Raw genomic sequence first — 27,548 nt, 5'->3', positions numbered from 1 at the left:
AGCTGCCTCTGCTCTCAGTTTCAGTTGCTGCTGTGTTTATTTCTATATTCTTAAATAAAGTGTAAGTTGAGGAACGGGTGAGGCGATGAATCGGGGCCCTGCAGCAGCTTCGGGCCCCCCGTGTTCCTGCCTCCGACCAAATTAAAGCTGGACCTCTGCAGCAGCCGTTAGATGACCTGAGCGCCGCGGCTGCAGCAGCTGTGCAGTAATTTCGTCCTGCGCTCCCCGAAGTCCACCCGAAACTCTCCGACATTTTAATTCATGGCAGAGCTGCGAGGGCGTCTGCCGTTCAGGAGCTCCGTCCTCCCAGTGACAGCCGTCAGGAAGGTGGACGTGCAGCTGGTAACGGGCTGATCTGCTGCCTCTCCTCCTGGGAGGCTCTTTTCATTTAGCCTGCTGCTGTTTTGCTGTAATAAACTGTAATAAGGTGGCCGAGGCGGCTGCGCTCTGCAGGGAACAGCAGGTAATGAAAGACCGGCCGCCTCCAATAAAGCTCCTCTAACACCCTGCTTACAGCCCATCCAGCCCGGCTCAGCCCGGCTCGGCTCGGCTCGCAGCGCCGCCGTCATTAACACTCCCACACACCTCCACAGAAACACGCCGCCGCCCGCCATTAGGAGGATCAGATGATCCGAGCCAGAATAACAGCATTCATCACTTCACAAGTTTCACATGTCAGACGGAACACTTCAGACCGGCAGCGTGGAAAACAACCAACATTCAGAGACACGAGGGATGTTCTCAGGTCCTCAGAATCAAGATCCTTCTGGTTCAAACTACGGTTTCACTTCATCCATGTCAAAACTAAAAGGAACAAAATGAGAACATCACAATCTACAACGACACTGAACTGCAGCAGAACAAAAACCTGACCAATAAATAAACAACAGGAGAACGGCAAAGTATGTAAAGAGAAAGATTCAGTTCACATTTCCATCATGCTAAAGGTTCTACTGGATCTTTTATCTGTGTTAGGATCATGTTAGCGGTTCTGCAAGTTGTTCTGTTTGTATTTCAGTCATGTTAAAAGTTCTACAAGATCTCATTTCAGTATTTTCATCATGTCAAAGGTCAGACGTGATCTCCTGTCGGTCTTCCTTGACTCGACATGTTCCACAGGATCTCTTGTTTGGCTTTCCATCAAATTAAAGGTTCTGCATGATCTTCTGTTTCCACCATGTTGAAGGTTCTATGGTGTCTTCTGTTTGAGCTTCCGTAAAGTCAAAGGTTCTACAGGTTTTTTTGTCTGTGTTTCCATTACGCCAAAAGCTCTATGTGATCTATTGTTTGCGTTTCTATCATTGTTAAGGTTCTACTGGATCTTTTATTGGACTTCCATGATTCTAAAGGTTCTTCTGGATCTCCCGTTTGCATCTCCGTCGACTTAAAGGTTCTGAATGATTCTAAGTCTGTTTCCATCACGTTAAAGGTTCCATATAATTTCCTGTTTGCGTTCCCATCATGCTGAAGGTTCTACTGGATCTCCTGTTCGTGTTTCTATCTTTGTTTAGGTACTACAGGTTCTTCTGTCTGTTTCCATCACATTAAAGGTTCTATATGATCTGTTGTTTGTGTTTCTATCACTGCAAAGGTTCTACAGGATCTTTTTATCCATGTTAGGATCATGTTTACGGTTCTACACAATCTGCTGTTTGTGTTTCAGTCATGTTAAAGGTTCTACAAGATCTCATTTCATCATGACCTCCTGTCCTTTTTCCAAGATTCTAAAGGTTCCACTGGATCTCCATCAAATTATAGGTTCTGCATGATCTCTAGTCTGTTTCAAACATGTTAAAGGTTCTACTGGATCTCCTGTTTGTGTTTAAATCATTTTAAAGGTTCTATTGGATCTCCTGTTTGTGTTTCTATAATGCTAAAGGTTCCACATAATCTTCTGTCCTGTTCTCATCATATTTACGGTTCTAAAGGATCTCTTGTTTGTGTTTCCATCCTGTTTAAGGTTATACTGGATCTTCTGTTTGTGTCACAGAAAGAGTTGTAAACTTTAACTCTAGAACCGCATCACTTATTGATCATTCTGCAGATATTCTGATAATCCATCACGCAGTTCCTCACAGGAAACTGAGGATCTCGGAACACTTTAATAAGTCAAACAATCAGCTGATTAATCCAGAACTAATCAGAAGTGATTGATTAGGAAGATCAGTGCAGCTGATTGTGTGTTTGACGAATAAAACGTGAATAAAGAGAAAAACAAACATATTATTCATACACACACACACTTCAGAGATGGAGGAGGCTCCATCAGGAAAACACACACATTAACACATAGCAGCGACACACACTCTGAGTCCTGACAGATGGAACATGTTCCTCCATATTCCGTCCCTCATAAAAAGGATTGTGGCCTCCAATATCAATTACCCTCTCATCCTGGGGGGAGGCCGGGGGGCGGCAGGGAGGGGGTATTATCTCTAATTAGATTTTCTGCTCTATTTGGCTCCTCCAAGAGAACGAGAGCTCATTTCACAGCCCTTAACAAGGCCGAGAAGGAAGAGGAGGAGAACAGGGGAGCTGGAGAACAGGAGGATGTTGGGTTCCTCTCTCGGTGGACAGTAGAACGCAGAACAACAGTACGGTGTTTCCTCACTACATGCTCAGCAAAACAGACGAGCAACAAACCAGAGGAACGCAGTACGCTACGTTCCTCTCTCAGTGGATGGAGGAACAGTAGAACAGCAAAATGTGGTGCCCCTGCCTCCACAGACAGTAGAACAGCAAAAGAGTAGAACCACAACTTGCTGTGTTCCAAGTAGAACTGTAGAATGTTATGTTCCTTTCCTAGTAGAACGGCACAGTGGTCGGGTGTTTTGTTCCTCCGCCGCAGACAGCAGAACAGTAGAACGTTGTGTTCCTTCCTCAGCAGACAGTAAACATGTTTCACATGTAAATAAATGAATAAACAGATTCCCCTCAGAGGAAACAACACTGGGTCTGTTTACAAACAAACAAACAAACAAACAAACATAGTGTCTCGGCTGCTCCACACCAACCTGCTGCTCTCAGTAACAGCTGTCTGATGGCGGTTATTGATCAGTCGTTGCTGTTATTGATGGAGAACAGAGACTGACAACTCATCATGTTGGGTTCTATCAGTCGGTTCCTATAGTTAAAACAGGTTCCGTAGGAATAACAACTGAAATGTCACCAGCTGATACACCGTCAGGGTTCTGCAGGGTTCTACCTGTGGTTCTTGACCGTTTCAGTTACCTGTTACCTGTTAATCTGTTAACTTGTTACCCGTTAACGAGTCTCAACAACAGAAAATGATGAATTCGTACTCAGCCGCCTGCTGCAGTCGTCGAGCTCGAAGCAAAGCCTCGTCTCTCTCCTCATTGGCCAGCAGGAGTCGTGACATCAGAGCCTGATCTCTGTCCTTCTGAGCCGCCAGCACCTCCTCCAACACCGCTGAGGAGACGAGAAGAGGAGAGGGAGGAGACAAGGAGACGAGGAGTCAGAGTGAGGATGAAACCAGTAGAAACTCAACATCAGTGAATTCTGGGTTCCACTCAGACTGATGGACCAATCAGAGCACAGATCATTATGACCGCTGTGTGTGTGTGTTTCAGGTGTGATGACAGAAATGACCACAGCTCAGGTGCAGAAGAAACAAAACTAGTTATTAAATCACTGCGGTTCTCTGTGAGGTTCTGACAGGTTCTACACCACGAACCGACAAAAACACAGAAACTCCAGAAATCCAGATTCAAAATGGAGATAATACTGACTCAATGGAAACACAAATAAAACCATCTCGTAGACACACTAGGTAACCAAAAAAAGACTAAAACTGTCTAAAAAATATACAAAAACAAGCAAATACATGCAAGATGAAGCTGCCACCATGAATGACACACAAACATTTTCTCTTTTTCACTTTGACATAGACACACAAAGTGACTAGAAAAAGGTAAAGAGTGACGAAAAAGATCTAAAATTCATGCAAAATGACTCAAAACGAACACCACGACCCACAAAAAAGCAACAAAGACACTCAAAGTGACTAGAAAAAGATAGAAAACTAACGCAAACAAAGACAAAACAACCACGGAAAGTCATGTAAATCTAGAAACTTCTAATAAAACTACTGAAGACAAGCTTCCAAAGCACCAAAACATGAATCTGTCGCCGTTTCGCTGTTTGAATCCAGAGCTTGAACCGTTCCAACATGTTATTTCACTGTATCTGAACAGCGTCTGTGTGTTTTTATGCCTCCAACATTGACAAACTTCAGATTTTCTAACTTTTCCGCCTCAGACGGGGAAAGAATATGATTCATTTTGAGACTTCTGTCGGTTATTTCTCTTCAGGATTTTTTATAGAAACACAACTGAAGCGAAGATAAAGTAAATGTGTTGCGAGGAGACTTTCTGTTTCCGTGATAATCCTGCTGGATTAAACTCACAGAAACAAACACACACATTAACACACACTCGCAGTAACGCACACACACACACACACACACACACACACACACACACACACAGCTCAGTTAAATCAACATCACATCCAAGTGTGATTGCTGGTTAAACACACACAAACACACACTGTTCTGTTAAACTAACAGCTGCCTCGTTAACTGTCACCTCGTTACCACTGCTGTTGTTTTAATTACTGTGTGTGTGTGTGTGTGTTGGTATTAAACAGTGTGCATGGAAAATATTCAAATATTTAAGAAGTCGAGGTCGGATCAGATCTGATTAAGAGGAGAGTAAACCGTCGCCTCCCCCCCCTCCTCACCTGCAGGCCTCCCCCAGTGCTGCGCCTCCCTCTGCTCCTCCCTCAGCTCTTCCTCCACCTCCCTCCTCTGCAGCTCCTTCTCCTTCTGGACCAGCTGATCCTGCAGCTGAAGCACAACAGCGCGTCAAACATCTCAACATCTGCTTCATATAAAGTTGGGTCTGAAACCTGCAGAAAGAAGTTAACTGAAGATCATCAACCGAATCTAAGAGAAAGTTCCACCGAGATTGTTTATCCACAGTAACTTTATTTAAAGATCAAAGTTCTACCTTCATACTAAGAATATTTCCACAGTTCCAGGTCCTTGAAGTCCACAGAGGTGGGTCCAGATTTATCACTTTTAAATGGATTTTTAAAATAATGTCTGGAATCATTCTGGACCAGCTTCCAGTATTTTAGAAATTTTTTCTTAATTGTGGACAAATTTCATTGATTAAAGCAGTTTGCAGCATTCAGAGCTTGTTTGTTTGCACGTCTTTCAGATTCTCCTCCAAGTTCCTTCAAAGACATGAAGCACGGTGGAGGCAGCATCATGATGTGAAGCATGATGGAGGGAGCATCATGATGTGAAGCATGGTGGAGGGAGCATCATGATGTTAAGCATGGTCGAGGGAGCATCATGATGTGAAGCATGGTGGAGGGAGCATCATGATGTGAAGCATGGTGGAGGGAGCATCATGATGTTAAGCATGGTCGAGGGAGCATCATGATGTTAAGCATGGTCGAGGGAGCATCATGATGTGAAGCATGGTGGAGGGAGCATCATGATGTGAAGCATGGTGGAGGCAGCATCATGATGTGAAGCATGGTGGAGGCAGCATCATGATGTGAAGCACGGTGGAGGGAGCATCATGATGTGAAGCATGGTGGAGGGAGCATCATGATGTTAAGCATGGTCGAGGGAGCATCATGATGTGAAGCATGGTGGAGGGAGCATCATGATGTGAAGCATGGTGGAGGCAGCATCATGATGTGAAGCATGGTGGAGGCAGCATCATGATGTGAAGCACGGTGGAGGGAGCATCATGATGTGAAGCATGGTGGAGGGAGCATCATGATGTGAAGCATGGTGGAGGCAGCATCATGATGTGAAGCATGGTGGAGGGAGCATCATGATGTGAAGCACGGTGGAGGGAGCATCATGATGTGAAGCACGGTGGAGGGAGCATCATGATGTGAAGCATGGTGGAGGGAGCATCATGATGTGAAGCACGGTGGAGGGAGCATCATGATGTGAAGCACGGTGGAGGGAGCATCATGATGTGAAGCACGGTGGAGGGAGCATCATGATGTGAAGCATGGTGGAGGCAGCATCATGATGTGAAGCACGGTGGAGGGAGCATCATGATGTGAAGCACGGTGGAGGGAGCATCATGATGTGAAGCATGGTGGAGGGAGCATCATGATGTGAAGCATGGTGGAGGGAGCATCATGATGTGAAGCACGGTGGAGGGAGCATCATGATGTGAAGCACGGTGGAGGGAGCATCATGATGTGAAGCACGGTGGAGGGAGCATCATGATGTGAAGCATGGTGGAGGCAGCATCATGATGTTAAGCACGGTGGAGGGAGCATCATGATGTGAAGCACGGTGGAGGGAGCATCATGATGTGAAGCACGGTGGAGGGAGCATCATGATGTGAAGCACGGTGGAGGGAGCATCATGATGTTAAGCACGGTGGAGGGAGCATCATGATGTGAAGCACGGTGGAGGGAGCATCATGATGTGAAGCACGGTGGAGGGAGCATCATGATGTTAAGCATGGTGGAGGCAGCATCATGATAGGAAACATGGTGGAGGCAGCATCATCTAACAGACAATACTCTCTGTGGTAAAACTATGTTCTAATTTTGGCATATTTTAACACTTGTAAAATGCAAAAATTGAGATTTTATTTTCTGAGGGAACTAAACCCCGGATCGTTTCTGCAGCATCATTTTCAGCTCCGTAGAAAAGACAAGTGGTGATTTTAGATTACACATCATCACTGTTCTACACAGTGTGAGGATGGACACAGAACAAACTGACAGAACCAGAACTGAAAGGACCAGACTAGAACCTGAATGACTCTGAAACAAGCTCTGAATTTGTGACAACATAGAAAGAATCACTGTGTTTGTGTTCATTCACCTTGTTGTTGATCTCTCTCATGGCGTCGAGCTCCTTCAGGAGAAACGAGACGTTTTTGTCTCGATCAAAACTCTGAAGTCGACTGGCTGCAGAGAGCTGATGAGGACTGGAGAAGACAAACGGGTTTAGAGTTTAGTCCAGACACAATCACACAATTTATCAGCCAGAAACGATAAAAACAGAAGATTTTTAAAGTTCTAATAGTCACTGAAACGCATCATCTGTCAAGAAACATCACCAAATTTAAGTTTAAAGATGGGAAAATTTATTAGAATCATTTTAAATTTTCTTTTACGTCTTATTTAAAGATTCACCAAAAATGAACCATTTCCTCCAGATTCTGTAAAAATAAAATAAATGCAGCATGGCTCAGAATCTGAACAGAGCAGCGGGTTGTTGGAGATCCATTCAGCATGGTGAAGCATCTTTCTACACATGATGAGCAGAGTAGAGATAAAATCTGTCGAGGCTGGAAACACTGAGATAGTTTAATATCTATAATATGTGAAGACAGCATTTTTCCAGTTTTGGTGACTGTGGGCACCTACACTTAAAATTGGACTCAAAATTATTCAAAGTAACTCAAATTCTGCTCAACCTAAGTCAAAATTAGTCCAAAATGACAACATTTTAGCAAGAAAAAAACTCAAAAATGCAACCACGACTCCCCAAATTTGTCATTTTGAAAACATTTTGAGTAACGCTGGAGTCATTTCTAGTTAGTTTGGACAATTTTATGTTATTTTAGAGAGATTTCAAATTGTATTTGGAAGCATTTTGAGTATTTTTTTTTAAATTTAATGTTACTTTGGACAAGTTTCTAAACATTTTTGGACTATTTTAGAGGAGAGACAACAATTCAGGCCTACTGGAAAAATAAAATAAATCTGATAAAATGCATGGCTCAAAAACAGTTAAATATCTATAGCATATGGAGCCACTATTTTTCCAGTGAAAAACGCGTTTCTTTCAAAAATAAGGACATTTCTAAGTGAACCCAAACTTTGAACAGTAGTATATATGAATTAAAGTTGCTTTATTCTAGTTAAAGTTGCTCTAAAATGAGTTAAAGTTGCTCTATATTAATTAAAGTTGCTCTAAAATTCGCTAAAGTTGCTCCTTATCAGTTTAAGTTGCTCTATAAAACTGCTTTTCTTTCAAATTCATTTCTGAGTCCAAACTTCCTAATGGTCATGAACATTCCTTTGGATGAGTTATAAATAACTCTGGACTATTTTTTTCTTCATTCATGATTCTCTCTCCTCCTTCGTTCTGTTTCCACGGAGCTGCAGGACTTCAGATTGCAGTGAAAAATGAGCCACAATGTAGAAAACTGAGTTAAAATCAGCACATGTTTAATGCCTGGTGACCTAAAAATCAAACTGGGGATTATTAAGGAGTCTAAATCCTCCAAATTCACAGTTAAATCTGCAGTTTGCTGTAAAGCTAACCTGCTTTCGATCATAATAAGAGCAGACGTCTGTGATCCTTCAGACTGCCGGCTGGTCAGCAGCGCTCTGATTGGTCAGTGCTCCCGTGACATCACCTCAGAGTGTGTTTCATTAGTGTGTCACCTGTGTGTGATCAGGTCAGGTGTTTTAACGCGAGGCCGCGGCCTCACATTATCCGACGAGAGGCTGGGAGCTGCAGCAGCAGGTTTAATAAGCAGCGACTGATGTTCGCCTGTAATTCTCTCATATTACCTTAAAGGTCAGGCGGCTTCGTGGCGTAATAAAGCGGGTAAATAAGACACTGAAATGTGGCTGACACTGTCTTCTGTAATTGACTGTTTCTGACTTTATAATATCAGCTGCTTCTAATCAACTTTCTCTTACTATCCTTCTATTCCCGTCTCCCCTCCAACACCTCGGCTAATCACATCTAAATTTAATCGCTCACATTTCACACAGTGATGCAACTCAAACGGCTCCTCAAATTTAGCTGAAAATGCATCAAAAGAGACAAAAAAAACCATGAATGAGAGAATCTAAAGAAAGCTGGAAGTTTAATGAAAAGCAATAAACTTTTTAATAAAGCTCAGCGTGTCGAGGCTCCAAACATATCACACTAATCCTGTCAAAAAGCACCACAATATCACATCACAGCATCCAATATCCACAACACCATGCTTTAAATGTCTGATCATCTATAGCTCCCATGCATGGTAAAGTCAGCAACACTTCAGAGAACTTCACAGCTGAGACGCCGAGTTCTTTCTGCAGATCTGAGACTTTTTAGTTCAGTTTAGAAAAGCGTTGCTGAATCTGCTGGTCAGCGTGAAAACCACAATCTGAAAGGTTTTCATCCAACAGCAGCCTTTACCTGCAGCCATTATTTCACCTGCATTTTGCCAGTATTTCGCTTGGAATTCACCTGTACTTTGTTCCACGTTTCACCTTTTTTCTAACCTGTATTTTGCATTTATTTCACCAACATTTCACAATTATTTCGTCTGTATTTCACCTGCAATTCACCTGCATTTAATTTGCTTTTCACGTCTCTTTTCACTTGCATTTCACATTTATTTTGTCTGTATTTCACCTTGATTTCATCTGCACGCTTCCAGTATTTCTCTTGCAATTTACCTGCAATTCCATTACATTTTGCCAGTATTCAACTGCATTTCTCCTGCAATTAACATGCATTTAATTTCCTGCATGTCACATTTATTTTGTCTGTATTTCACCTCTGTTTCATCTCCATGTTTCCAGTATGTCACCTGCATTTCTCCCATATTTTACCTGCATTTTGCCAGCATTTCTCATGCAGTTCACCAGCAGTTTATCTGCGTTTCACCTCTTCTTTAACCTGCATTTCACCTGCATTTCAGAATTATTTCGTCTGTATTTCACCTCTATTTCTTCTGCATGTTTCCAGTATTTCACTTGGAATCTGCCTGAAGTTTACATGCAGTTTACATGCAGTTTGTGCATTTCTCCTGCAATTTTCATCCTTTATTCATAGCTTTCATTTCACCTGCATTTTTCATTTATTTCACCTCTATTTTAACTACGTTTCCAGTATCTGACTTGCAATTCACCTGTAGTATGCCTGCATATTACCTATTTTCTGATCTGCATTTTGCCAGTATTTCACCTGCACCTTTAGTCGTCCTTTTCGTCTGTATTTAACCTGCATTTCACCTCTTCTTTCCCTGCTTTTCACATTTACATCACCTTTAATTCACCTCTATATGGCCTGTATTTCACCAGTATTTCGTCTGTAATTGTTCCTCAGGCGGCTCATCAACTACTTTAATCTGAACTGACACTTCCGCTGATTTCAATACTTTTATTCAGAAATTAAACTTCCATTTCAACTCCTCACAGCATTTATACTTTAGCCGTCGTTCCACCATCTTCTACTGCTCACAGATTATTCCAATTCCTTCAACTTCTTCCACTTTGTTTGCTTTCACTTCTGATTACTCATTAATAACAGACATCATCTCACCTGTCGGCAGGAGGGACCAGGTGTCTTCTGAGGGCCGGACTTCCAGGACCTCTGGACGTTGCTCCATCATCTGGGGCGTCTCCGCTGCTCTCTACCCGAGGAGAGGGGCCTCTGCTGTGGGAAAGGTCCACCTCCATGTCCCCTGGAACTGTTGGAAGCCTGGAGGACAACGGAGATACAGATCTCCTGTAGGATGGAGGTGAGACGGGGGAGACGGAGCTCCTCTGGAAGACGGGGGAGACGGGGGAGACGGAGCTCCTCTGGAAGACGGGGGAGACGGACCTCCTCTGGAAGACGGGGGAGACGGACCTCCTCTGGAAGACGGGGGAGACGGACCTCCTGTGGGACAGAGGGGAGATGGAGCAGGAGGTTGGAAGCTCCTGGAGATACTGAGGAGCTGAGAGACAGACAAAGAGACAGATGATGGATGGATGGATGATGGATGTATGGTTGGATGAGGACGGATGATGAATGGGTGATGCTTGAATGTTACCCTGAGGCCAGTCGGTGATCTCTGGGTTCAGGCTGCTCCCTGGTCTGTAAATAAGAATCAGCATGAAGTTAGTCCTGAAGCTGGAACTGTGCATCATGTTTACTCTACAACGGATTTATACAAATTTCAAAATATAAAATTTAAAGTAAATGATTGCATAAATATTCACCTCCTTTATAGAGACGCAACTAATTGAACACAGGTGCATCCAAATGGTGCTAGAAGTCACAAAGTTCGTAAAACAAAGATCATCTGAGGTCAGTGACTTTAGATTAAAGACTCCTGTATCTAGAAGATCCAGTCATTGGGGGATCATAATTCTAGGATATAAATACGCCATGAAGACTGAAGAACACTCCAAGAAACTCGAAGAAAAGGTAATTGAAAAGCATCAATCAGGACGATACAAGAACATTTAAAGTTCCTGAATATCTCGAGGAGTCCAGTTAAATTCATCAATAAGAAATGGAAGGAAGATGGAACATGAATAAATGTGATTAGAGCAGGACGTCCTTAAGACCTGAGAGAACAAGTAAGAAAGAGACTAGAGGGAGGCCACCAAGACTCCTATGACTCCTCTGAAGGAGTTCCAGCTTCAGCAGCTGAGATGTTAGAGACTGTTTATCTAACAACTGTTGACTGTTCTTCACCAGTCAAAGCTTTATGGAGACAAAGAGAAAGACTCTGTTGGGAAAAGCTCAAATTAAATCTGGACAAGAGTTCACCAGAAGACATGTGGAGACTCTGAAGACACCTGAAGAAGGTTCTTTGTTCTTCTGAGCAGACCAGGATGGGAGCCTTTGGGCCATGAGACCAGATGTTATGCTTGACAAATACCAAACACTGCACATCATCACAAACACATCATCCCCACTATGAAGCACGGTGGTGGCAGCATCATAATAAGTAGAGGATAAATTAAAGCAGCAAAGTCCAGAGAAATCCTGGAGGATGACGTGATGCAGTCTGAAGAGAACGACTTGGAGAAGATCAGTTTTCCATTCAAATTTCTACATTTGAATCCAGAATCTACGTTTTATATTTTGAATGAACTGACAAAGCATTGTGGAAGTCTGTTTTAACATGAAAAGTCGATTGTTAGTCATTTCCTGTCCCAAAATCCAATTTAAACTGACCATGATTCAATGTTTAAAAGCAATAAAAGGGGAACACTATGAAGGAGGTGAATACTTTGTGTAGATGTGTCAGAGCTGCAGGTGATGAACTCACCTGTCGGGGCTGCTGAGGTGGTGTCTTTCAGGTGAGGGCAGACGCTGTCGCAGCTCCACGTTCACTTTAGGATTAGCTGGAAGAAAAAAAAACAACACCACAAACCAACAGGTGAGTCAGAGCGTTACACAACACCTGTCTGTCTGCAAACTGTAACTCCTCGAGGTTCGTCAGCAGAACAAACATCTTTAAGGCCTCGTTAATGGCGGCTAACGACTCACATTAGGGGAGCACCAATCAGAACGCAGCTCCGCAGGTGTAATTAAAATGGTGGCAGAGCTCTAGTTAAACACTCGTTAATGCATAAGTAAGCAACTAAACACACACACACTGTCGTATCTAAACGAGTGTGTTAGCAGGAAATAAAGAGACCGACTGCACTGACGGTCTACACCTGAGCTGATGGTGTTGACATGACGACGTCAGTATATTGATGAACCCGAGGAGATGATTGATTGTTGATCAGGTCTTATTGTTTTTAACTCCACTTTCTCTAAAAGGTGAACGTGATCCGAGCCACTGTGACGTCTGAAACAAGAAGAAAAAATGATTCTGAGCAGAGAACAGCAGATTTTAAAACCAGCTGGGAGCGTAGAAAAGAGGCCGACACATAGAGCCCGGTTCAGTTCTGCTCTGCCATGGTCCTGCTCTGGTTCTGGTTCCATTTCTGTTTTGTCCTGCTCTATTTCTGTCCTGTTCTTTCCTGGTTCTGGTTCTGTCCTGTCCCGTGTGTCCTTTTTGCATATGTATTGTTCTGTCTTTTTATTTCCCGGTCCCGTTCTGTCTTGGTCTAGTTCTGTCCCATCCTTTTCTGTCCTGCTACTTACTGTATCTGGGTTATTCTGGTTCTGCTCTGTCATGGTTCTGATTTTGTTTTGGTTCTGTCCCGTTCTGCCCAATTCTGTCCTGTTCATTTTCTGTTGTGGTCCTTGTGTTCTTTCCAGTCCTGTTGTTAGTATTTTCTATTCTGTTCTGGTCCTGGTTCTGTTCTGTCCCCATTTGGTTTATGTTCTGTCCAGAACCTTGTTCTGGTTCTTTTACAATCCTGGTCCTCAATCTATCATCAATATCCATTTTTTCCTGGTCGTGTTCTGTTCTTTCCCTTTTCCATTCTGTTCTGGTCCTGGTTCTGTCCTGTTTTTTTGTTCCGTCTTGTTCTGGTTCTGTTTTTCTATATCCTGGTTCTTTCTCTGTCCTTTAATATCCAGGCTTTTTTCCTGGTTCTGTCCTGGTTTGATTTTTGGTCCTGGTCCTTGATCTATCTTTTAAAATCCATTTTTCCATTCCATTCTGTTCTGTCTTGTACTGATTCTTTTTTTCTTTTTCATCCTGATCCACAATCTATTATGAATATCCATTTCCCCCCCTTGGTTCTGTCCTGTTCTTTCCTTTTTCTGTTCTGCTCTGTTCTGGTCCTGTTCCGTCTTGTTCTGGTTCTGGTTTTCCATGTCCTGGTTCTTGATCCCTCCTTTAACATCCATTTTTGTCCTTTTCTATTCTGTCCTGTTCTGCCCTGTTTTTTTTTTTACTGGTTCTGGTTCTGGTTATCCATCCTGGCCCTCAATCTTTCCCTTAATAGCCTTTTTTCCCCTGGTTCTATCCCGTTCTTTCCTGGTTCTGTTCTGGTCGTGAAGCAGCTAAGTTACAGTTGGAATAATTTCCTCTGTGAGCGTCTTCACTTTGAAACTTTTCTCATTTCTCGCCGTCCTCTGCGTCCCCCCTGCGTCCCCCCGTCTCTGATCTTCTTGTGGACTCAGAGCTAATTGAGCGCGGCGGCTCTCCTTATTATTCATGTACAATTACAGATGTGATAATGTGCTTAAATCCTTCTAAATGACCGTTCATGCCTCGCGCTCGCTTTGAAGTCTCGTCAAAGATGGAAAAATGAGCAGAAAAAAGGGAAAACACAAAGGCCAATCAGAGGACCAATCTACATTAACCAATGGGGAGAGGAGGGGGGAGGCGGCGGGAGGAGCGTCCCCCCTTCTTCTTCATGTAATATAAACTGAAGTCCATTAATTTTTTAAGCTGTATTTAATACATTTTGTGCAGAAAGTTTGGAGCGGTGAGTGCCGGGTGTTCCAGCTGACTGCATGAATATTAATGACGGTGTTATGATGATTAAAGAGGCTTCAGCTCAAATCCAACACAATCCGCCTGTGATCCGCCCCGCCGACACCACGCCGCCGCCACGCCGCACATGAATTTAGATACGGACATTAAGCCGGGGAGAGGCACGACATACAGAGGACGCTCAACACGCGTGTCCGTACGGGCACGGAGAACATACAGTAAACATGATGCAGAACATACATGTTCACACAAACATCCCGCTCAGCCGACCGGCAGGAAGCAGCCGGCTGCTCCGTCAATCAAACATCAATCAGAGTCATTTAAAAAAGACTAAAAGAAAAGAGAAAATGCGATTCTGCTGCTTTTCTTCGTCATCTCTGATCAATAAAAACGTTACAGCGGATTCAAACAAACATTAATTAGCATCACTGTTCTGACAATCACAAAGTGACCCGAACAGGCTCCAGATCTGCAGTTTTTCTCCACTAAACCGAATATTTAGGGCTTTGAAACGTGACTAGAACACCTGATTTGATAAACAGGTGGCATCTTACATTATTTGATGAAGAAAACATTTCTGCTACAGACATTTCAATTGTTTTGTTCTTGTTTTCTTGAGTCATTTTATGCTTAGTATCTGCACACACCGAGGCCCAATCTGATGCAGATTTCCCAGATAAGACACGCCTCAAGTACACTGAAGTTATTAAAATCAGAATACAGGAGGTCCTCGGTTAATGACTTCCTCAACCTAACGGCGTTTTGTTACGTCAGAACGGGTTATGTGGAACTAGTTGGTGAGCGGAGTGGATGAATACGTTGTCGCGCTATAAGACGGCTTTGTTCACATACTCCAGTTGTACGCCACCTTGGATTGTGCTACATTTGCTAACTTTTTGCCCTTCATCACGGTCCCAAGTAGCTGTAAAGTCTAGAAAATGTGTTGTGGTACTCTTACTTTTCATACAGTAGCGACCTCTTCATGTTAAAGCAGAGAGCATTGTGGGAGTTCAACCAGCAAAGGGCACCATGACAAAGACTAATGTGGAGGTTAATGACCTCAAGTCATATCTATGTTTTAAGTGAAGCTATATTAGTGCATGGAATAAAGTCCACTGTACTAAATCATGTTATTGATTAGTTGATCATCGAAATAAAAGACCTAACAATGAATATTAAACAGTTTATCACACACCTGTTTTCAGGTAGATTTACTTCATAAACAGGGAATGTAAACATGGAGGCCTTTGAGGAAACCAACAGCTCATTGTTGACAGCTGCTCCCTCCAAGAAGCATTTTTAACACAGATCAGACAGATAAATTATCTACCAATAAAGAAAAGTACAATAAGTAAAATTAAGTTATATATCAGGGCTGCAAAGTTTAATCGCATAATCAACTAACTGAGCAAGTTTACATCCCCACAAAGAAGACATGTTGTCACAATGTAGGCGTGTCCTCATAAAATGGACATGTCCTTATAAAGCAAGCATGTCCTCATCGTTCAAATGTGTCCTCAAAAGTAAGTCATGTCCTCACAATGCAGATGTGTCCTCACAGTGTAGACATGTCCTCACAGTTCAAACGTGTCCTCAAGAGTCAGATATGTCCCCATAAATAAGTCATGTCCTCACAGTGTGTATCTGTCCCAACAACGAAATTTTGTTTGGACACATTCACTTTGTGGGGACATGTGTGCATTGTAAGGACACATCTGTCTTATGAGGACATGTCAGCTTTTGAGGACATGACTGCCTTCACATTTATTTTTATAAGGGCATCTCCTATTTGTCAGGACATGTCTACATGGTGAGGACATTGTTTGTTTTATGAGGACATTACCTATTGATGAGGACATCACAGCTTTGTTTACGACATGTTTGCTTTATGGGAACATCTATTTACGAGGACACTTCTGGATTGTGCGTACATGTCTACAGCGCGAGGACATGTCCTCTCTGGTTAGAGACTAAAACGTGTCCCCACACACACACACACACACACACACACACACACACACACACACACACACATTCCTGCACAGATAACAGCAGCTACTTCAGTCTGTTCAAACAAACCAGAGTCTGCAGCCCACCCTCATCCAACAATACACTGTGTGCGTGTGTGTGTGTGTGTGTGTGTGTGTGTGTGTGTGTGTGTGTGTGTGTGTGTGTGTGTGTGTGTGTGTGTGGACCACCCACTCTGCAGATTAAACACTGTTCACACGACTGCCTCCTCCCTCTCTCCTTATTCACTTTCAGCCTTTTGTCTTCTTCTTCTGTCATTAAATTAATCTACTCACAGCAGTGTGTGTGTGTGTGTGTGTGTGTGTGTGTGTGTGTGTGTGTGTGTGTGATCTGATCTGATCTTTGACATTTGATCAATTGAGATTATTCCTGTTTAAAGGAGTGTTTTATTCCGGTTCTGTTTACCGTGGTGGTCCGGTGTGTGGAGTAACACTTTGTACCTGCAGGTGGCGCCACACGCTACAAACTCCCAGACACACTCAGGTCAGCCCAGAATGAAGCAGGAAAAACGGCATTTCAGAGCTCAGACCTCCGTCACACTAAACAACAACAGCGCCGTTTTCCCGGGAAAATCCCACCAATCAGAGCAGCTTCCGACACAAACGAAGGTCAACGAGCTGCAGACACAAACTGAACTCTGACTGCTGCAAACACACCGAAACGGGGTGATATGAAACGAGTGACGCAGCTGCAGAAACGCCAAAAAGATGAACAAGATAACAGCACAGGAAACACACAAGAAAACAGAGAGAAATATGACACATAAATATCATAAAATATCCTTAATATGGAGTAAAACTGGACTAAAAAAGGTTTAAAGTGGTAAAATGTGAATAAAAGTCACATTTCAGTCAATGTTCTTTCTAAATTCTAGAGCTGCCTCAAATAATTAATCAAATCTCAACTATTAACTCAATCAGCAACTACTTTGACAATGAATTAATTAATCTAAGTATTTTTTTATATATATAAGAGTCGAAATTCTGCAATTGTGGCTTCTTAAATGTGAATATTTTCTGGTTTCTTTCCTCCTTCATGACAGTAAATTGAACAATTTTGTTTTCTTGGGAACATTTTTCACCTTTTCCTGACCGAATTACTAAAAAAACTAATCCAGATAATGAAATTCAGAAAGCTTGCATCAACAGGAAATGCATTTTGATCATGAGATAGTCATCTTAGTCGCTTTTAAAAGCACAGATATCAGATATTTACTGGTTTCAGCTTCTTGAAAGTAAATCACATGTGATAATAATTTGAATCTGAAGACGTCACCTTGGGATAAATGGAATTACAAACAGCGTTACTCACAATATTTACTAGTTGGAGAGGAGAAAATGGACAAAATGCTCACTGTATGAAACAATAATGAAAGTAATTTAGCCCCATTCTAGTCAGGCTTCAATTAGGTGATGAAATGTTTTGAGAATTACAAAAAAAAATCCATAAAAACCCCCCCCAAAAAGTCGAGTTTTGTTGTCAACTATTAAATATAATCAGCGACACTTTGGTAATCTGTTAATATCTTTGGAAAAAAAGTCCAAATTCTCTGATTTCAGCTTCTTAAATGTGAATATTGTCTGTTTTCTTTCCTCTTCTATGATGGAAATAATAATAAATACTTTTATCCAAAGCGCTTTACATGATACGTCACATTCACACACTGATGGTGGAAACTGCCATGCAAGGCGCTAACCACGACCCACCAGGAGCAATTAGGGGTTCAGTGTCTTGCTCAGGGACACCTCAACATGAGCCTCACGGGCCGAGGATTGAACCGGCAACCTTCCAGTTACAAGACGGCCACTCTACCCACTGAGCCATGCCGCCCCATAATATCTTTGGCTTGTGGACAAAACAAGACATTTTAGGGCTTTTGGAAATTTTAAACTTTCACCCTAAACTGCAGCTTTTGTGATTCACTCTTTGTGTTATTTGTAATAAATTAAACAGACGTGTTTCATGTCTGAGCTCATGTGTAACAGGAACCAAACTGCGTTTAAAAACCTCATGCATTTTCATTTTATTTCAGACGTTTTCCTTCTATTATTTGTGAATTTCTCCACTCTGCTTCCTGCATAAATCGATCACAATCAGTCCACGTGTTGTGTTTCTGCAGAAAAATCAGAGGTTCAGGTGTAAAACGTCCACCTGCCTTCATCTGATCAGTTCACTGCTGCCACCTGCTGGTCCTTCACGGTACTACAGGTGAATTATTTCTACATTCTGGCACCCTGTCAGTGTTCTATTTTAATCGTTTATTACCTTTATAATACCTTGGATTTGCTACTCTTTTCTTCTTCTTCTTTTTAATCTTTCATCCGTCTTAAAAATGTTTTTATCTCATCTGTGTTTAACGTTAAGCACCAAAACATCAAGTCACATTCGTCATCACTTAGCCTCCTGTACTAAATCAGAGAAATTAATGTTGTCTTTAAGGGGAAATAGAGGCTCATTCTAATAATTTAATTACATCTGCTGGTCTCCATTTAGTTGTCAGGTTTCATTTCTGTTCTGTTGTGTTTTTTTTTCTTTTCTTTAAAGTGTCTTCATTCATTTTTTTCTGCTTTGAATTTTAAAACAACTACAATAAAACCATGATTTTTAGTGTTTAATGATCCCCAACTGGAAGCCTTCAAATGAGCGCTGATGGAACATTTGGTTCAACACTGACGGATTTAAAACGTGACGAACAATTACCACATGAAGCACCATCTAAATAATCTAATGATGAGCTATAAACTGCCTCCGACGTACATTTATCACATTTCTGACATGATACGGGATTTAGAACAAGTATCACAAAAGCAGCAACTGTGATGAGTTAAATAAATAAAAATAAAGCAATTCAATAATAAAATCATTTGTGTAAACAGTTAATTTGATTCAAAGGTTATTTCATGGTCAGGTGTGGGCAGTTCCTTCGTTATACCATTACCAGATAAACACATAAAAGGTCCGACATGTCCTCACAAGACAGATGTGTCCTCACAATGCAGACATGTCCAAAGCAAACCACATCATCTGTAAGGCATGGCGGAGGCGGTATGATGGATCACTGGTGTTTACTGATGATGTGACACAGGACAGAACCAGCCGGATAAAGAATTCTGACGTGTTCAGAGACAAACTGATCGGTTTCATGGACAACGACCCAAAACATTCAGCCAAAGCAACCCAGGACTTTATTAACCCTTTGATGCACAACATGGGTCAATAGATGCTCATTTTTCATTGAATATCACTTCTGACCCATGTTGTGCATCAAAAGGTCAAAGAGAAGAAATAGAACGTTCTAGAATGGCTCAGTCAGTCACCTGACCTCAACCCAACTGAGCGTTTCACCTGTTAAAGACTAAACTTCAGAATAAAAGAGCCAAAAACAAACAGCAACTGAAAACCACCTGGCAGAGCATTAAAAGAGGAGGAAACGGGCATCTGGTGACATCCATGAGTTAAAGACTTCAGGCAGTCAAAGGGTTTTTACCAAGTATTAGGAATAAATGTTTGATTTTCAGTTATTTAACAACTGACACAAAATGGCAAAAACAAAACGACAAAAATGACACAAAACAACAAAAACAAGAGACAAAACAACAAAAACAAGACAAAAATGGCAAAAACAAGACACAAAGCAACACAAACAAGACACAAAGCAACACAAACAAGACACAAAGCAACAAAAACAAGACACAAAACAACAAAAACAAGAGACAAAACAACAAAAACAAGACAAAAATGGCAAAAACAAGACACAAAGCAACAAAAACAAGACACAAAATGAAAACAAGACACAAAACAACAAAAACAAGACAAAAATGGCAAAAACAAGACACAAAGCAACACAAACAAGATACAAAACAACAAAAACAAGACACAAAACAACTAAAACAAGACACACAACAACAAAAACAAGACACAAAGCAACAAAAACAAAACACAAAACAACAAAAATGAGAAAATAAAAACAAGACACAAAACGTCAAAAACGTCATCAACGGGGTTATGCTAACATGTTGTGGGACACACACTCCTTGCATCACACTTATTATTTAAAATGTATTGATAAAAAAATAGACACAAAAACATAAATGATACACAAAATGACAAAAAAGAGAAACAAAACTACAAAAGTCACACAAAAAAGACAAAAAACAATAAACACAAGATAAAATACGACAAAAATGAGACACAAAACCACAATGAACAATCTAGTATTTTACGTTATGATCAGAACAACTTGTCATGGTCTAGAAATTACTTTAAATTTATACTTTCACCAACTCCTAAACTTTCACATATCCTAAACTGCAGCTTTTGTGATTAAATCTGAAATATTTTCATTAATTTAAACAGACGTGTTTCATGTTTGAGCTCAGATCCAAACTGTGTTCAAAAACCTCATTCAATCTTTTTTATTTTATTTCAGACTAACATTATATTTCAGTTAATCAATTTGTCCGATTACTTTAAAGCAACCGAAATGAAGGGACTGTGTTTAAAAAAGGCTTCCGTTCCTCATATTTTTATGCAATCTTTCTGTTCAACCCACTGAATTAAAGCTGAAAGTCTGAACTTCTGAATGGTTTCGTTTAAAATTCATTGTGATGCAGAACCAAAATTAGAAAAACTTTGTGCAAATACTCATGGATCTAACTGTATCTGTTGCTCTATTTTGAGTGAGAAGTGAATTCTGAGTGGTGATAATCCACAGAGCTGCACTAAAAAGCAACCGGAGTTAGAGAAATGCTTCAACAGCTGCTCCCACTGCAGTACCAGTGTCGCAGTACTGCAGTATCTCGTAGTACCGGCAGTATCTGAGGTACGGCGGGCCGAACGGCGGCACCACAGAAGAAGAACTGAGCAAACAAAGACACATATGGGAGCGATGTGAGTCTGGCTGCCGTCTGCACAACTGAATACTGTGTTTCCTCCACAACTGTTTCATATGGTGTGTTTGATCTGGGCGAGAGACACCGACAGACGACGGATTATCGCCCCGGCTCGGCCCGGGGGGAGGAGGACGGGGGAGGAGGGGAGGATAAATTCATTAAATAAACTGTTGCTGCAGTTTCTGCCTCGTCTTCTGTCAGTTTCTGCAGAATCTCAGGTGGAGAAAAAAAAAGAAACTATCTGTACATTTATAGATTTTTTTAAAGAAAATATTGTGACATGAAAGACACAAAATGATAAAAATGAGACACAGAATGACAAAAACATGAGACAAACAACAAAGGTCAGAAAAAAAGAGACAACAAACAACAAAAGACAAAATATGTCAAAAACAAGAAATAAAATGACAAAAAATGAGGCAAACAGCATGAAATGAAACAAAAAAGAGACAAAATACTAGACAAAGAAGTTACAAAACGACAAATTAGACAAAAAAAATTACACAAATGAGACAAAAAATGACTAAAAAGAAACAAAACGCCAAAAGCATGAGACAAACGGACTGATCTCATGTTAGATGTAGTTCGTCAACCTCTAAAAAAAGGAAATAAATTAAAACTCTCAACTAAAATAAGATTAAACACAGCAGCATTTAGACTGAGAGGTTCCTTCAAAATAAAAGCTCCAACACGCTCCTGACCAGATAAACACGAGCTCCTCGGTTTCCCATCAGTGGTGGAGAGAAACCTCCCGTTTCCATGGTAACCGAGGTCGTCCCTGATCTCCAGCAGGTTTCATCCTCCAAGTTAACATCGAGACTCTCAGAAGCACAAAGTCAAAATCCAAATATGCCGTCGTCCTCGAGGCGCATTTACTCAGAAGATTACCGTGGGAGGAGGACAGGAACACGGTTTAAGACGAAGAACCAACGGCCGCACCGTCAGAAGCTTTAATCTGGATTCTTCTAGCCTGGCATCACGCTTAAATTTCAAACTTTGTTCTGAAGGTTCTGCTGACGAAAACCAACCTTCAGCTTTTAGTTTCAGTTTGTTTAAACCTCTGAACCCCAAAACCTGCTGTTGGGTCTGAAAAGTCTTTCATTAAAAATCTCCAAATGACACCATCCATCAAGAAGAAGTGTCAGATTTTAAACTTTTAACCTACAACATGAGTGCTTTACCTCTGTACATGTCCACCAGAGAGTCCCTTAGTTCCTTGCTGGGAGTCCATATGGACAGACTGGTCTCCTCTGGACCCTCTGAACTGGTTTCTCTGGAAAATAAAAGAAACATTCACATCAGGATTAAATCAAACAAAAACATGTGACTTTAAATCGAAATATGAAGCAAATCCCAAAGGTTCAGGACACACATTATGCTTTGTGTGAATTCAAACTGTTTCAGTTTTATAAATTCATATCATCCTCTACTGAGACGGTTTGATGGAAAAAAAATAACGGCAAATTAAAGTTGTAGTATCTGTCAGAACAATCAGTCATTATAGATCAATCTTTCAGCACTGATCAGGATCTCTGTGATATTTACCTGCTAGTAAACACACCTGTCAGAATGTCTTTACCAAAAACAACACAAACAGATCTTATGACACACTTTTATCATATGGAAAAAATACAGATGTTTGGTCAGTTTCTGTCTCTTTGTGGTTGTTTCATTTGTGCGTCTCTGTGATGGTTTTGTGGTTATTTTGAGTTTCTTCAAACCCAGTCAGATCCAGAAAGGTCCAGTTATAACCTACAGTTGTTCATTCAGTCTCTGCTGCACATTAAAAACATCTTTCTAACCAACAAACTCACCTGCAGTCTGTCTGTGGCCTCAAAGAAACTCACTCATACTGGTTAAACTGGTTCATCTTCTAGGCATCCAGGTAAACTGAGACTCACCCACTGCAGACCAGAACATCCAGAACATCCAGAACGTTCAGAGGAAACAGCCCAACTGAGCTGCTCTCCAGTCTATACATGTGGTCACATGACCTGAGGTCACATGGTTCCTGCAGCTTAACGAGTCTTTAATCTGTTCCACACTGTGACCCCAACTCAGACCAGAATGTTACTCCGGTCTCTACCAGAACCAGCTAGAACCGACCAGAACCTGCACCTGAATAACCAGAACCTGTACCTGACCAACAAGAACCAGTTCCTGCATCAGTGGAACCAACCAAAACCAACAAGAGTTTGTACCTGACCAACTAGAACCAGTAAGGATCTCAAACTGGCCAAAAAGAGCCAACAAGAACATCTACCTGACCGACCAGAACCTGTACCTGACCAACCAGAACCTCTAACCGACCAACCAGAACCTGTACCTGACAGTGACGTAAACCTTCAGAACAGATCATTGATTAATGATCGTTTCTCTTACTTGAGCTGTTGCTGCAGATCACAGATCTTCTTCTTGGCTCTCTGCAGAGCAAACTGAACGTCCAGGGCTCTGCTGGACGCCATGAACACACCTCCACCTCCCTGAAAGCACACCTGACGTCTCCATGGCGACCGGCACACTCTACACCGCCTCACGCTACATCCAGATCACACAGGTGGAGCTGAGTCGTGATTGGCCGACAGCCAGACGACCATCAGCATGTGAAATATTGATGAGCTCACAGGTGTCAGTTTCTGCTGCTGTGACATCACACTGAGGGGCTGCTCTGATTGGTTGGTGTGAGGCTTAAAGCAGACACAGTGACGACAGATGTATTGATCAGATGTTTATTGATTATTGGATAAATTAGATGACACACAGCCAGTAATCACGTCTTCTGCGTCTCGATGTCCTGCAGCAGCTTGTCCAGCAGCGTCATGTCCACGCGGTGCTTCATCGCAAACCGTCCGTCCAGGTGGAACACGGGAATGTCCCACTTGTACTTGTCCCACCACAGCTTGTTCTGTGGGAGGCTGATGTCCACCTGCTGCAGGACGAACTGAGGACACAGAGACACCAGGTACTGGGTCACATGACTGCTAAAATCTGAGTCATGATGGAAACAAAGCACACATCAACACGAAAAGTGCAGGTAGACATGATGATGTGAAGCTCCATAATTAGTATCTCCACCATGGTTTACAGTAGAAGTATTTTCTTATTGTCACAGAGGTAATAAAGGTACTAATACACGAGTATTTGTTAACTTTATACTGCAGTTCTCAGAGTCTCACCCGGTGTTTGAACGGCTGCAGCACTTCTTTAGCTTCATCACACAGAGGACACGGATCCTGCAGATAGATACACCAGCTGTTACTCTGATTACATACAGACATGTAATCTGATTACTCAAGGAGCTAAGATCTGAATACACAGAGTTATAATCTGACTAAATGGAGACAATAATCTGAATATAGACAAGATGTAATTCCGATTATACACAGTAATCTGATTCTACACTGGCTGTAATCTGATTACTCATGGAGTTGTAATCTCATTATAGACAGAGCTGTAATCTGATTACACGCAGGGCTGTAATCAAATTAGATACAAAGCTGTAACCTACTTACTCATGGAGCTGTAATCTGATGACATATGTAGCTGTAATCTGATTACAAGCAGCCTGTATTCTGAAAACATACAGGAGGTAACTGATTACACGCAGGCTGTGAGCCAATCATTCGCAAAGTAATCTGATTACACGCAGGGTGCAATCCAATTACATGGGGCTGTAATCAGATTACAACGTAAAGATAAAAAGCCGTTCAGACGATCAGTTCTCTCCAGAATTAAAACTTTCTGGACACCAAACTTCTGACTGGTCGTGTATCAACTGCAGTGTGAATAAAACCTCGTCTGTCTGTCAGTCGGTAAGAGGAAACAGAAACTTGAAGTGGCTCTAAAGTGTTTTAGCGATATGATTCTGTGAGGAAGACGGTACCTTAGTGAACAGAGTGAGAGTAGGAAGAGTTTTGGTAGAAAACGGTCGCAGAAGCTGCAGAGCTGCAGGTCGACACAAAGTCTTCAGAGCAAACATTTCATCTGAGAACACAAAGATGAAAAAAAATGTTACTGACCTGCAGCAGCCGGCCAATCACAGAGCAGGACACGACAGACAGCCGGCCAATCACAGAGCAGGACACGACAGTTGGCAGGCCAATCACAGAGCAGGACACGACAGTTGGCAGGCCAATCACAGAGCAGGACACGTCAGACAGCCGGCCAATCACAGAGCAGGACATGTCAGACGGCCGGCCAATCACAGAGCAGGACACGTCAGACAGCCGGCCAATCACAGAGCAGGACACGTCAGACGGCCGGCCAATCACAGAGCAGGAAACGTCAGACAGCCGGCCAATCACAGCGCAGGACACGACGTTCTCACAGACAACCAACCAATCAGAAACGAGAGACGGAAATGTTTCCTCAGTCGTCTTCTTGATTCTTTAACTTTCCGATGTTGCGACAGGACGCAAAAAAACAATCCGACTTTACGGAGATGAAGTGACAACGATTAAACAATAACGACTGATTATCTATTGATTATGCCATTTACTGATTGGCTGATTATTCCAAATAATTAATTTCCCTCCAAAAAGCAGAATCATTCATTTGAGTTCATTTTTTGAGACAAAACTGCAAAAACTACACAGTTACCAAGAAAATCCAACATGAAAACAATACATTTATAAGAACAGGCCTAATTATTATTTAAACAAGAAATCCAAGCTTCTCTTAAAGCCCAAACCACAATGAAAAAGTTCAATCTGTATATTAAAGTACAGACTGAACACTATGGAAATTTTACAGCAGTTAAAGCAACTTCAATTCTCTGTAAATACAACTGAAAGAATTCACGGCTGTTGATTTCAAAAATGACCATAAATAAAAATCTGAATCTTGAAGCCGGTTAACGTGTTGTCTCAATAAGTTTTAGTCCGTTTCATCCTCGTTCTGCCATCTGACGCTAAAAACTGCAAAACAGAGCAGCTTTATTGTGAATTCCTTTTATTAAAATACAGTTTGTGAGCACAGAGAGCAGGAGAGAAGCCAACAGATGGAAAGTTTTGTTTTGTGATCGTCTGAAAAATGCCAAATTTTAGAAGACACTTTATACTGAACTAAGTCGGACTCCCATTTTCTAAATCTGTAGCAGCGCTGATGTAGAAGAAAATAATTTGTTATGTTTATGATTAATCAAACTGAACAAATTAAAAATAAAGCACCCAGTGCAGCAGAGAACAACCATCTGACTTCATCTCTTATCGTCCTGCAACCTTTAATTTTAATAAGTTTATTGACTTTTACTCAGATTTGTCTTTTAATCACTGAGTTTATTTGTGTTTTATTTCACTAGTGCAGCACTTTGTCTGTTTTAAAATGTGCTTTATCAATAAATCTGACTTTGAATCAATTGGGAGGTTATTTTTGCTATTTGTTAATTAATAATTGCCAAATTGTTTAAGCTGTAATTGAATTTACTGTGAATAATGAGAAACAAAAACATTACATTTTCATGCATTTGAGAGCTAAAACAATAAATATTTGATTTTGTGCTTCAAAAATGATTAAAATAAATAATCACTTGTTATCAGAACAGCTGCTGATCAGTTTTCTATCAATTAAATAATCAATAAATCAGCTATATTTTCTGTCATACATGAAAACTGATGTGATTTTAAAGTTTTAATATATTTGAATTAGCTGAAATATTTAAAAAAATCAGAAAAAAGCTTCAGACAATAAACTATGCACCAATAAATTATTTATTATTGTTGTTGTTATTATTATTATTATTATATTTAATGTTGTTGTTGTTGTTCCACAGCACTCACTGACTATTAGCTGTTAGCCTGTTAGCTCAGCCTCAGCACCACAGAACCGACCCCGGTTCCACAGACCAGAACCCGCCGTTATAACTCACCGGTTCTGTTCCGGTTCTTTCCCGCCTCGGTGTTCTGTGTCTGACTCTGTGAGTTTGAAGAAGTTTGAAGAAGTTTAGAGCCGAAAGAGAAGCTACATAAACTTACAGATTCCTTCTTCTTCTCCTCCTCCTTCTGCGGCTGCGCCAGCTCTTCTTCTTCTACGGTTCAAATGACCGCTGCTGCCGGTGACCATCTTCCGGACCAGAAATGACGTCAGTGAAAGACAAAAACAAATTATTATTATTTTATATTTTTACAGATTCTAATTATTAATTGGTTGCAGTTAATTTAATATTGAAATAAAACACATTAATGATATATATTGGCATTATATAATATATTATTATTAAACTATTCAGAAAGGCTTTTATTCAAATACATTTTTAAACAGCAACATAAACAGGTGGAAGCATTTTTTTAAAAAGATCTGACATTGTAGCTGAAAATATTAGGACAGTTAAATTAAGGAATTCCAGAAATGTATTTCTGAGTCAGTTTGGGGATTTCTTTGCCTACAAATTAACAGATAAACAAAAAAAGTTATCATAGTTCAAATTAATAAGAAGCTGAATGTGTTGCACTTTATTTGAAAAAACAGAAGATGATCCTGGTACCAAGTG

General features: G+C 41.2%; 2 protein-coding genes across 3 annotated transcripts in view; both read right to left on the bottom strand.

Annotated features, from left to right (window-relative positions):
* The window catches only part of mipol1 (mirror-image polydactyly 1), a 53,868-nt gene extending 30,226 nt beyond the window's left edge, over positions 1-23,642 (bottom strand). For both annotated transcript variants that reach the window (XR_007942047.1, XM_051948424.1), the window contains exons 1-8: positions 23,444-23,642; positions 22,243-22,334; positions 12,069-12,144; positions 10,839-10,882; positions 10,346-10,742; positions 6,893-6,998; positions 4,762-4,867; positions 3,303-3,429 (exon numbers count right to left, since the gene is read on the bottom strand). Coding sequence is in view for 1 of the 2 variants with exons in the window: in XM_051948424.1 (XP_051804384.1) it covers positions 3,303-3,429; positions 4,762-4,867; positions 6,893-6,998; positions 10,346-10,742; positions 10,839-10,882; positions 12,069-12,144; positions 22,243-22,334; positions 23,444-23,526 (1,031 nt within the window). In the remaining variant the exon portion in view is untranslated. The remainder of the gene's footprint in view (positions 1-3,302; positions 3,430-4,761; positions 4,868-6,892; positions 6,999-10,345; positions 10,743-10,838; positions 10,883-12,068; positions 12,145-22,242; positions 22,335-23,443) is intronic.
* A 134-nt stretch (positions 23,643-23,776) lies between these two features.
* On the bottom strand, positions 23,777-27,121 carry c1h5orf63 (chromosome 1 C5orf63 homolog). Its single transcript, XM_022210179.2, has 4 exons — positions 27,034-27,121; positions 24,945-25,045; positions 24,238-24,294; positions 23,777-24,002 (listed from the first exon to the last, which is right to left on the bottom strand). Exons 1-4 carry the CDS (start codon positions 27,119-27,121, stop codon positions 23,832-23,834), a joined length of 417 nt encoding a protein of 138 aa, XP_022065871.2. The 3' UTR covers positions 23,777-23,831.
* Positions 27,122-27,548: the final 427 nt, after the last annotated feature.

Source organism: Acanthochromis polyacanthus, chromosome 1, assembly GCF_021347895.1.
Source record: "Acanthochromis polyacanthus isolate Apoly-LR-REF ecotype Palm Island chromosome 1, KAUST_Apoly_ChrSc, whole genome shotgun sequence".
NCBI lineage: Eukaryota > Metazoa > Chordata > Actinopteri > Pomacentridae > Acanthochromis > Acanthochromis polyacanthus.
This window is presented reverse-complemented; position numbering and strand designations above follow the sequence as displayed.

Excerpts from the sequence above, each read along its gene's own strand:
- c1h5orf63 (XM_022210179.2), bottom strand. The coding sequence starts at position 27,121 with ATGGTCACCGGCAGCAGCGGTCATTTGAACCGTAGAAGAAGAAGAGCT. Across the intron at positions 25,046-27,033 it reads AGGAGAAGAAGAAGGAATCT|ATGAAATGTTTGCTCTGAAG; the intron begins GTAAGTTTATGT and ends TTGTGTTCTCAG. Across the intron at positions 24,295-24,944 it reads CTCTCACTCTGTTCACTAAG|GATCCGTGTCCTCTGTGTGA; the intron begins GTACCGTCTTCC and ends ATCTATCTGCAG.